At 31.1% G+C, this 12602-nt stretch overlaps 1 protein-coding gene across 1 annotated transcript in view; it reads right to left on the bottom strand.

Annotated features, from left to right (window-relative positions):
- Nucleotides 1-11906, bottom strand: part of LOC129224660 (syntaxin-7-like) — a 37753-nt gene extending 25847 nt beyond the window's left edge. The window contains exons 1-5 of the mRNA XM_054859202.1: nt 11837-11906; nt 9039-9147; nt 4623-4688; nt 2329-2398; nt 350-440 (exon numbers count right to left, since the gene is read on the bottom strand). Coding sequence (XP_054715177.1) covers nt 350-440; nt 2329-2398; nt 4623-4688; nt 9039-9138 — 327 coding nt within the window. The 5' untranslated portion in view covers nt 9139-9147; nt 11837-11906. The remainder of the gene's footprint in view (nt 1-349; nt 441-2328; nt 2399-4622; nt 4689-9038; nt 9148-11836) is intronic.
- Nucleotides 11907-12602: the final 696 nt, after the last annotated feature.

Genomic DNA, 12602 nt, shown 5'->3' with positions numbered 1-12602 from the left:
ATAAAGATGAATTAACTATACGGTGGCCAAATAGCTGAATATTCGGCTTTGTTTGTGGATAAATGTTTGGTATACAGTATTCGGCCCAATCATTATTTGTTGCATCACTAATGTCAACACTGAAAAACCTTCATATTCCACCTTCCATGATGGCTTACGGAAAATGATTTCAGAGTTATAATGCATAATGAAGTACCAATTTTCTTTCTCAGGACCAAAATTAACATGAAAAATTAATGCATAACTATATTATCTTAAAAGGAAAAAATGAGTTGTGAAACTTCCTTTGAAGATTAAAAAACATACGTAAAACAAAAGAATATTTAAGAATTTATAGTTTTTTTCTTACCCTTCCTCCTTTTGTAACAATAACTGTTAGCTCTTTCAAAAATTTTGTGGTATTGCTCACCAAGTTTTTTGTATTTTGCTGGGTGGAGTGTCTGAAATGAAACAGAAAACTTTGAAATAACTACACAGAAGGTTTTCTTAAATATCAGAATCTCAATATCTCTATCTCAATATCAGAAATACTTTTTATGTGTATAATGCTATGTTACCATGAAAGACCAAAAAAAAAGAATGCCGATTTTCATGGGTGATTCACCAGAAATATTCAGTTCTCTGCCAAAATCTTAAGAATGTGCATGTTGATATCTACCAGTTATTTAATTTTCAAAGTAACAGGTATACCTTCAAAGATGTTCAATAAATTAACAATATTTGTCAAAATTGATACTAATAAAACTAAACTAAACGAACACAAAATAAGCTGATGTGTGCATCACATGACTTCCTTTTTTGCCAATTTAATGATAACAGCGCCTTGGAGTAAGCAAGGAAACACTAAATATTTTCACCCCTAGTTCCTTGTGAACGGAAGCAAAAAAACGTTTTACACAGATTTATTTCCCCATTATTGACAATTTTAATGCGATTCACTGGTTAACTCTTTAACTATCACCAACAATGGCCAAATTAAAAGCAGATTAAAAAAGAAAAAATCGCCAAGTTGGCGACAAAACTTAGCGACCAAAAGCTTGGCCATATATCGCTAAGTATACTCAGTAAATTACCGCCCATTAGCCAGGGCTAAAACAGAAATACATGAAATACACCGCCAGTTCAGTCATTTCCAGTCGAGGACTGCAGTTTCGTGCTAATTAGCACTCATCAGCCCGGCATAGGAAAGTGACTGAGCTAGAGATGGAAAACCTCTTAAGGAAGCCAAGAGTGCCAAACAAACTGGTAGCTAATATAAAATTAGCACAGACCAGACGAGTGACCAAAGCAATGGTTCGGTTCAACTCGAAGATTGAAGGCCAAAGCGTGGTATATAATATACCATGCCGCAAGGCATGGTATATTATATACCACATAAAATTAAATATAAATATTCACCTATTTAAACCTTAAAATATTAATTTTTTTTAAAGTGTGGGTATGCATGTTTATAAAATACTATACATTTTTTATAAAGAATTGACAATAAATAACATTTTAACTTTATTGTTTCATATGATGTATGAATAAAATTATTAAAGTAGGTTGATAATGATGATACAATGTATTGCAGAATCGGAAAAAGGAGCACATAGCATTCGTTTAACAAGAACCAATTTAATATCTTAAAACATTTAACAAGTACGAGCATTGTAAAGAACTAAAAACAAGTAAAAGACATTCAAAGGTAAAACTACGACATGACAAGTCAAGAGAAAAATGACTAGCTGTCGACTGCCGCGTGCAGGCTTTTTAAAATGTCAACACTGGAGAGTGGAGTTGAGTTGTACTCTGCTGGCACTGCAAACCAACTTCTATAAGAGGCGCTGCAATATAATTCCTCTTAAAACTATTCGGAGCATGGAGCAAGCATGTGCAATTACTCAGGTCTTAGAGAGGGGCAACCCAAAAAGTGGTTGCTCCAATTCATGTTCTTTCTTAGTGAAAAAAGTTTAAAAAAAATTGCGACTTCAATTTTCTAATTGATTGATTTCTGAGAAACTTTTATCAATTAAAAAGATCCATTCAAAATACAGCAAAATCCTGTTGCAACGCACTTCAAGGCACAACAAATTTTGTTTGTTCTAACGGGAATACTGTTGCAATGGAATTGAAGCAATAATTAAATTGGGACTTATTGAAACAGATATGTTGTTGAAATAAAATGTTGAAATTCACTGTAAGCACTGATAATTAATGTGTTAGTAAGCACAGAATTTCATGCAATCAAAGAAATGTTAAATATTCTAAAAATCATAAGATATCAGTCAACGAACAAGAGAAAACAAAACAACAAATGAAAAGTCAAAAGGTGAATTTGTTTCTTACATTTTATTCCTAAGTAATGGACTATCAGCTTGAGTACCGATTTCTTTTGATGCTTTTTCAAGGGCAGTGACTGAAATAAAATAAAATTACATAAACTTTCAGGTTTTACTACTGAAAAAATAATTTATTACAACAATTTCATAGCTCAAATCTTCAGGGAAGTTATTTTCGTAGAGAAAATGGTAAACACTTTATTAATGACTTTTTCTCCCTACATTTATTTATTTATTTATTCTTAATCCATCCTTTTATTTTTATTTATTTTTTTGTGGTAGCAGTATGAAAGAAAACAAAACTGAAATGAAAAGTACATACAAGCATTTTGGAAATACATAGAGCAACTACTTTACAGCCTAGATATTGAGCTCAAAAAGAGGGGAATAAATTTATTGTGATTTGTGCAGTATTATATTACTTTTACTTCACGCTTAAAATCCTTGTTGCTTGGACACAAAAGAGCTCCATAGAATTCACCAAAACTAAACAATCAATAGCATAAAAGTACCTATCCTCTTCTCAAAAAAAAAAAAAAAAAAAGAGTATGACAGTGAACCTAAAAAATTGAAAGTCTAATGTTTGTTTGTTACATAACAAATGTTATTGAATAGAAAAATTTTCCACTTTTGATGGAAGAGGCTCAGATATGAGAAAATCAAAGTCTACTAGTGTCAAATTATAAGGGTGGATGAGTTGGTCAGTCACTCCAAGCCTTCTGTAGCAAACTTTTACTGCAAAAATTCTTATTTTTTTAAACATAAATCCACTTTAAAAAATCAGGTTTGCCAATCTTGAAGAAACAATTTGAGGAGCATCCGTGTTGATTTTGAGGAGTAATTTAAAATTTTGCGGAGCAGTTTGGTATTTTGTATAAAAATCAATAAAAATAACTAAAACGACTTGTCTAAAATTGTTTTAAAGCTTTAATAAATCATTTTAAGAACAAGTAAAAAAATTATTTTTAAATTAATAAAACAGTTTTAAACACTATTTCAATCTTTGAGTAAGCATCTCTAATTTCCCAAATTTACATGTTTGTTACGATAAAGTAGCAAAATTTAAGTTTGAAGACTTTTGGCCAGAAAATGCGGAGCAAAGGAACTCCTTTGCTGAGCCGCGGAGTTTCGCCATTTTTGCGGAGCAACTTTTCAAAATGCGAAGCAGTTGGCAACCCTGAAAAATAGTTCTTAGCAAACACGTAATGAACATAAATAATAGATACAACTCTTGTGTCCTTTACTGGATACTCATAGCTTTCAGATTAGGGGTCTCAGTACTTTTCCTGTATTAAGGAGCATGAAAAAACAGCTCTGTTTTCAAAACTTTTTATCTAATTAACGAAACATTTTGGCAAGTTGATTTTTTTTATGACTACAAATATGCACATGAATACATGACGTACAGTGAAACCTGTGTATAACAGTACTATCTATAAAAATAAACCTGTATATAATGATATTTTCCGTGGTTCCAAGCAAAATGTCAGCATTAACAATCAAACTGTCTATAATGATAACCTGTCCATAACAATATTTTTTTTTAGGTCCCAACAGTATCGTTGTAGACAGGTTTTACTGTAGTACTTTCAAATTGATTTTTCATTCAAAATAATTAAGACTATGATGCAAAACATAACATAATTTTCCTCTAAACCATGAAAAGTTAATATTTTGCTGGGGGGGGGGGGGGTACTATTGGGGTCTGTGCATGTTTCTGAATTCAATAATAGGCTCCTATTTTTCAACATAGTAAGATGCTATACATCTGTTTTTTTTTTTTTTTTAGCTCATAAAAATGTAAATATTTTTTACAGCAATAAATATTAAAATTTTGCACAAAAATCATAATTGCGATGCAAATTTTGTCCTTAAAAACATATTTTTCGACAAGATGTGCGGAAATTCATGAATAAGTCCTAGAATAGGTTCCACAAAACATGTACACAAAATTTCAGAGCAATAGAATAATAAGTTGTTTAAATATGATGCAAGTAATCAGAAATTTTATGTTTTGAGAAAAACTTATGTTAAGTTAAAACTTACCAAGATCTCAAATATGAACGGCCCCTACTAAATTATTAATAACTTTGGAAGTATTTTGATGATCATTAAAAGTTTAGTACCAAACTGTTCAGAAAAGTAGGGTCAATAACACATGTATTTTTTTTTTCAAAACATTGAATCTTTTTGAGGTTAAAAAGTCCTGAGACCCCTTGGACTAGTTCTCTTAATGATCAATTGATGTTCATTTCATAGTAGTTTCACTGCATTAAAAAATAAAATAAAAGAATTACTTACCATTGTTGTTTATGGAAAATATATTACAGCTTATGTTATCACACAATTGATGGTATGTTGCAATGTCTAAAATCAAAGAGTCAAAAGTCAGGGTATTTACATATTATTATTATTTAATGTGTAGGTCTTTAAAAAAAACATTCTTACGTACGTGCAATTGTAAATATAATCATATAACTGAAGCAGTAACCCAAATTAGAGAGCATCATCATTAACTTACTGAGCAGACATTGACACCTCAGAGTAACAGTTAGGCATCTAAGTAAAGAAATGACAGCAAGACACCCTACCGTTGTTCTGAGGTGGCAATATATCGACAAATTCTTAAATAAATTAAATAAATAATGCATTTGGAGATTTTAAAAGAATAAATATTTTGACATAAGGTCAATGTAGTTACCCTTAAAAGTTCAATTTTCAGGCTCCCAATGCCACAAAAAAGTACTAAGGCAGGGCAAAGTATAGGAAAGTGGTATGATGATAGAAAAGGACTCGCTCACGCTAATACTTTGTGATAAGATCAAATCTGTTTTGGAAGGAAAGATGCTCAACATTATCTGCATTTGCATATTAGAAAAAGGATGACAGAACGACTGTTACAGCCATCCAAATAAAGCAACTGCCAAAAGCTTGATGCAATAATAAAAGCAAGAGCATTTCTGGATAAAATAAAACTTCTAAATGCTAGAATAAATTTTCTGAAAGAGTAGGGAGACAGAAATCAAATAATAATGAAATAAGGCTTGCAAAACAGATCTTGATTTCTTACTCCAAGTAGCCATAGCTTTAAAAAAAGAAATTGGAAAACCACAGCTACACATTATTGGAATTTTTAGAAATTTCAGAACAAAATTTTATTTTAATAAAAGATTAAAACATATAGATTTAAAAGCTTAAACATAAGAGAAGATATTTGAAAATAAAAAAGCATTTGATTATTGTCTGGACTTTTTAAAATACCAATCAATAAATACATAAGAACAATAATGTAGTAACTTTAGAAACACTGAATACATTTAGACTTGACGTTCAAGTATGGTAACTACTAAGGTACAAATACAGGGGGCCTAAATTCAAAATTTATAAGAGGAAGGGAGACTGGCCTCAAAATTTTATATTTGGAGGGGCACAAAATGTTTGGAAGAGACAAAAAGTTATTTCAATCATTCCACCTTTGGTTTATTCCTACATTCTAGGATTTTGTTTTCGACATCCTGCATAATTTTCTACAGCAATATCAGAATGATAAACTATTGATTTCTTTTATTCCACTATTTTAAAATTTAATTTTAAGTTTTTAATCTTCAAGCATCATTATATGTGGACTTTAATGAAGCTTCCACAAGTGGGAGCTTTTGACCCAGACTGTTTTCAAGGAAGGGATTCAAAAGTTTGCAACAAAATCCCACCACTTCAACTTTAACCCCTTAAAATCATGGTATTAAAATTGAACAATATAAAATCTTAACTGAATTTCAGTTTAAAAATCATTACTTACTGTTCAATATCTTAACTGCATGAACAGAAAGGATTTTTTTTAATTAAAAGCTATTTTGTGAAAAATAATGTTCCAATATAGATAAACAAATGCTTTGGTAAACTAATTAAAACACTTAATTATAAAATGGTGAGATAGCTAAGATGCTTGCCTATAAAATATCATGAGAAAAAGATGCTCGCTTAGAATGAGCAGTATTATAAAAACTGATTATTTGTGTTCTGTACACGTCTTATTATTCAAGATATTAAGGTAAAAAGACTATTTTAAACTTAAAGAGTGCATAAAATATGGCTTCTTACTTATATCAACAGTAAAAAATGAATTCGAAAATTCAAAGTAAAAAAAAAGAATAACCACATGAAAAACAAGCTACTGGTTCCATGATTTTTTATTTCAAAAAAATCTTATGTTCATATCTGCATCCCTTATTTTCCCACCCGAAACTGCGTCACTGCTACGTAAATTATAAATAAATTTTTGCGCTTCAGCAACATTACTTTATTAATTGTTTGGTTGTTGCACAAAGTTGGGGGCGCCCTGATGGGAGGTCACCGTGACCTTCCAAATGTTTTTTCCACCAGGCAAATTTTGTCTGCAATATGGCAAATTCAGTTACAGCACTGCAAGTGCAATTATTTAACATTTTTTTAAATAATTTATAATGTCCTTTGAAATTAGGTGTAGGCAGGTATGCATGTTCATATTTTACCACTCAGGGTTCGTACTCAATTTCAGAAATAAAATGAAGGACTTTTGGAGGAGTTTTGAAGGAGTAAAATGAGATTTTGAAGGAGTACTACTAATGGGCTGTCCTTAAATCAGGGTTCATACTTAATTTGGATGAAAAAAATTCCATGACTTTTCCAAGACTTTTTCATGACTTCATAAAAATTTTCATGACCTTGTTACATGGAAAGAATAGTAGACAATTTAATATCAAACTTGCCAATTTCTGGCCATGAGCATTAGCAAAACTTCTATGTGAATGCCACTACCTCATTATAGCACTTACTCATGATTGAAAAAATATCAGTGTACAGCTAAAAACTAAACTATTATTATTTCTTTATCATATAAATTTAAGTAGAGTAAAACACAGTGAAAGCAATACAATGATAATTAAATGTCTAAAAATTTCTTTGTAAAAGGTCAGAATGATAATGAATGGGAGAAAGGTTAAATGACTCATTACTAAGTTTCAATAAATTTGCTTCAAAATTTGTTCTTAGTGTCAACAGTGCATTTAATCATCCACATAATTTGACAGTATTTTGGTTCTTTAAAGTAAACCCACATACTTCAGTAAACTTATGTTTCTAAACCAGATATTTATTTTTAAAAAAAATATTCAGTAGCGAATTAATCTTCTGATTAAAATGTACTCGTTCACATTTTCAAATGCATATAAATTGTGTTGGATTCCTGACATTGAACGTAGCAGTTGGTCGCATGGATTAGTTTTTCAGGCCGTATGTTGGGCACTACTGTTTTAGAATATTAGAATTCCCCTATTTTTGTATTATAACTCCTAACTAAAGATCTTTATTTTCTAAAACTTTTAAGAAATTGATATAAACTGATAAATTTAGTAATTAAGTTTTTACGAGTGATGGAAACGAACTCTGATGCAATTGAATTGAGTTTTTTGAATGGGCGTGGCAAAATCAAGAATGTGCAAGTTCTCTACTATAGAACATAAAATATTAAAAGTGTTTAAAATAATGGTAAATACGAAATGAGTGATATCCAAGCAATAAGATCACATTTGAAAGAGGACGAGCGTCTGCTACAGAAGTGGATGCAATGAGATTTCAAAATTCCGATTTGTTTTTAGGATCATTCTATTTTCCAGTTTTAATAGCTTTTATATGCGCAATACTGTTAAATCACTCTAGATTTCTAATGCACTTTTAGCTACTGTTACTTTCTCTTAGCCCAGGACATTTTTCCATAACTTCTAATAAATTTCCATAACTTTAAATGAAAATTTCAATTTTCCATGACTTTTCCAGGTCTGAAATTTGCTTATTTTTCTGCCATGACTTTCCAGGATTTCCATGACCCGTACAAACCCTGTTAAATGATGAAGCAGTTTTCTTCAACATATTTGACCCCTTTCCCCTCTTTATCACAAAGTGTCACACTTCACCTTACTCTTCCTGTCACAAGTCATATTCTTTATAAACATATTATCATAACTGTGTGATGTCACTTTTTGTCACCCTTTCTCTTCTCCCTTGTCACAATTTCATGAACCCATCTCTCCCTCAAGGCATGACATCACTTGTGGATGACCCTTTTTGCATTATCATAACTTCAACTTACTAAACAACTGTTTTTTAACACAACCACATAATATAGTACATCTACTTGTGTATTTTTAAATAATAATTAGACAAACTGACTTTTGCTGCTGAGACTGTGATGGAGTTAAAAGCAATAATCAAAAAATACAGCCAAGCAATATTCAAGCATGTTTTACTTCACTTATGAAATGTCTTAGTCAACTAATAATATTTTCACTTTCAACATTAATGACTTTGATGTTCATTTTGTAAATCAAATCTTTATGAAAAAAAAATAAATATACGAAATTACAACATTAAAATCGCCCTTATGACGAAGTTAAGTTGTTGATCGAAAGATTTTAAGTTACTGTCATAGAGGAAGATTATGTAGTAATGAACTCTAAAACAGAAGGAGTTTTGAAGGAATTAGAACCAAAATGAAGGAGTTTGAAAAGCCTTTCAAAAAAATTTCCTAAATGAAGGAGTATTGGAGGAGTTTTGAAGGAGTGTACGAACCCTGAAAATTCAGTGTTGGATTCAGTGAATTGAGAATCACCCCCTGTTAAAAGTGGAAGTTCGGGATATCAAAGATAAATGATTTTATTCCTTAAGCAATTACTTAGTTACCAAAATTGGAGTTCGGCTGGGGTCCGGGATTACTTCGACCTCCGAGCATCGAGTTTGTTGCACCATAATCAGGAAAATTATTCGATCTTCCGAACGACATTTTCACGACCTGAAAGAGAAGTAAATATTGGTGAGCAACATCTTTAAAGATATTTTTTTTAAAAAAACAAAAAAATATCATATTCTATGTTTTTTAGAACTCTGAAACCACAATATTTCTCCAAAAATGAGTGGATATTTTGCAAAATCCGAAGAATCTAGATACAAATATTGATGCTCGGATTCTATTAGAAAAGCTCATGTTATCTGTAGTTATTTCTTATAAATTTTTCAGATATTTTATCTATAGTTTGTAATTATAATTGACCGTTTTGAAAAGTTTAAAAAGCTATGATTCAATTTCAAAAAGTAAAAAAGAAAACTAAATTTAACATAGTTTTTGCTTGGTTTACTGATTTTATGATAAAACTAAGCAAATACCTAATAACTCATGAATAAATCAGGTTTGAGTAAATGTCAGAAAGTATTGTATAGTATAAAATCTCAAAATCCAGAAGACCCGAACGTTTTTCCTTAAATTGAAAAAAAATTATCACTTTGTTGAAAACATAGTACTAACTACTTATTTTTATGTCGCTTTGATGCCACAATGACATGCGTAATATTAGCATTTTGCTGTAATTGTGCAGCGATTGTACAATTCAGTAAATTTGGAAACATACAATACAGTGACCTTTCACTTATACGTGACCAAAGAGGACAACGAAATTTTCGCGCATAAGTGAAAAAACAAAAAATAAGATTAAATGCAATAAGTTAGCATCAGTTATAATAATACTAATAGTACATTTAATAATATCAATGAATAAATATGCACATAATTTCCATTTATGCATGTAATTTAACAAAAATGCAAAATTTGAAGTGGTAAGTTTTGTCATTTTTTATACACTGTACAGCACGTAAGCGAATTACCCAAAACTTAAAATAAGGCACGTGATCAAAGCTATAGTCTACGAGAATGCAAAAGATCCTCTCAAAAAGGATCCCTAACCCGTTCTTCCCTCTTGATGTCAATCACAGGACTAATTCTACCCCCAATTGCACACTTTTGCGAAAAAAGAATGTGTTCTTGGAAGAATCCGAATAATGAAATAAAGGCATGTGAATGCATTCCAAGAGACAGAGCAAGAAGGGTACAAATATTCGGATAAGCAAGCGTGAATACGTGATTTAACTAAAACTTGAAAGAAATATTGCGCTTAAGTGAAAAGTGCATTTTAGGTTTTACGTATAAATGAACAAGAGTTAACATTGTTTTCCTACATTGATGACCCGGCCCGTGAGAAAAAGGCGCATAAGTGAAAATGCGTATAACAGAGATCGTGAAGTGAGAGATCACTGTAGCAATATTCTAACTTTTAACAGTCCAAATGTTCCTTTTTAGTAGATGTACTTGTGTGAGCATACATGCGTATTTTATCATTCGGCAAAACTTCTAGTACCATTCTATAAACTGAGATTCCCCATCCCCTCCCATAAATTTAGGTTGTTTCTGTACCTTGCTTGTAAAGGAAGTTTCAATTCAAAAAACCATATACACAGAAAATTTTACAAAACATCCAAAAAAAGACACTTAACATGGAAAGATTTTGCTTTTGTTCGAGAAAAACAGCCTATCATCTACCCTACCATTACATTACAGAACTTATTTTGGCCTTCTTGCATAAAACAAAGCAAATATAAAAACGTTTCTGCTGTTGCAAGATTACTTCTCTTTAGGAATGTAGAAGTATTGCTATTGTCATTGGTGAACGGAAAATTGTTGAATCTCCAGTATTAGAAAGAGGCAACTGTTAGTCATATTTGCGATTAAAAATTTAATTTTGTTGCCAAGATCTCTACATGTAGGTGGCAAAATACTGAGGCACAAAATAAGATTTCATTGGGTGCTTTCAAACCAATTAAAATCTTCAATAGCAGGTCACATTCATTCAGAATGCAAAATACTATTGAAGTTTGACACTACGTTGGATTTTAATCCAATTATCAAAGAAAAAAAAAGATAATGCATGACAAATAAATTTGTAGACATGTAATATATCGACAGCCAAGTTATGACATCCAGAGACTGCAGTTAAAAATTCATATTGTGTGACAGGTTCATTCTGCAACAGCACCTCTTTCAAATTTTAAGGCCAAATCCAAAATTTACTTTTAAGCAACCATAAGTATTATTCTATCATCAAATAATGCATGAACAAAAAGGGTTCACATTTTAAGCAGATTATATGAATACTTTCAATGCTTCTTGTATCTTCAAAGTATACGCGAACAACATGCACCATAAAGATTACCAACATTTATAAAAAATGTTCTATTAAAACATTTAACCCTTTTTTTTTAGCAGGATAACAAAGGAGAAATAAAGGGGAGAAAATTGAAATCAAGACCAACAAATGAAAAAGTATAGACATTTTGAATGATGGGAGTATCGTTTTAAGAGCAATATCAAATCGCTTCTTCAAAATACATTTCAAACGCACAACACAAATTATTTTAAGAATCTAGAAATACATCAAACACAATTTAAGATGTACTAATATGTAAAAGAATGAAATTTTCAAAAACCTATGAAAAACGTACATCAGATCATTTTAAAATAAACAACTTGAAATTGAAAATAATCAAATTCAAAGAAATTTAGCAAAATATATGTTAATAAGAAAGTAATTTTTTGCAAAATTAATAACAATTCCTGACTATGGGTTGTGTTTACATATTGCGCTCTAACTTACCCACAAACACCAGAATAAAACATCAACAAATGAAACAAAACAGAAAAATTACAGGAAAACACACATCTTTAGCATGTCACAATCAGGTGACAGAATTTTTACAATGCGCTTAAATAGCGCAAGGATGCTGAAACTGAGCTATACAATTAACCAGAACACTGCTGAGCTATAGAAAAGCCTAGAGTTAAAAAAGTTCGGAGTGAAAACTGCGCATTCTTGTTAACCCCTTTTCAGCCATCAAGGCAAAACACGCGAACTTCCTATTATGCGTAACTGCTCCCTGAACCACTAATCGCAAAAATGATTTTGTTTTTAAAATAAATTTAAATGCTGTTTTGAATATATATTGTTTACAATGTTATTGGTATTATATTGTATTATTAAACTCACCTTTCGTTAGGAGATTGCGTTATGCTGCGACGATCATCCATCTTTTGTTAGTTTCATTACTTTTACTACTATCACTTAACGCTTAAACGCTGTCCCAAAAAGTAAGGAAACAAAATTTCCCCGTCCATACGCGCTTCTGTCGTATGAGCGAACGAAAGGAATGCCAGACGAGAGTTGCACCGTTACGCGCGTTCTGTCACAAATCGGTTTACTCTCCTATAAGAAGTTATCACTTCAAAAATGATAGTTGGTAATGTTTACTTTAGAACGGCAACCCATTTCTAATTAAATTCAAACCTAATATTAAACTTATTTTCCCCAGGAAGAAGATAAAATGAAGTGAGATTAGTTCTCTGAGAGATGAGTGCTTTAGAAT

This window comes from Uloborus diversus, chromosome 1 (assembly GCF_026930045.1).
Source record: "Uloborus diversus isolate 005 chromosome 1, Udiv.v.3.1, whole genome shotgun sequence".
NCBI lineage: Eukaryota > Metazoa > Arthropoda > Arachnida > Araneae > Uloboridae > Uloborus > Uloborus diversus.
The sequence above is the reverse complement of the archived record's forward strand: the minus strand, read 5'-3'. Positions and strand labels throughout refer to the sequence as shown.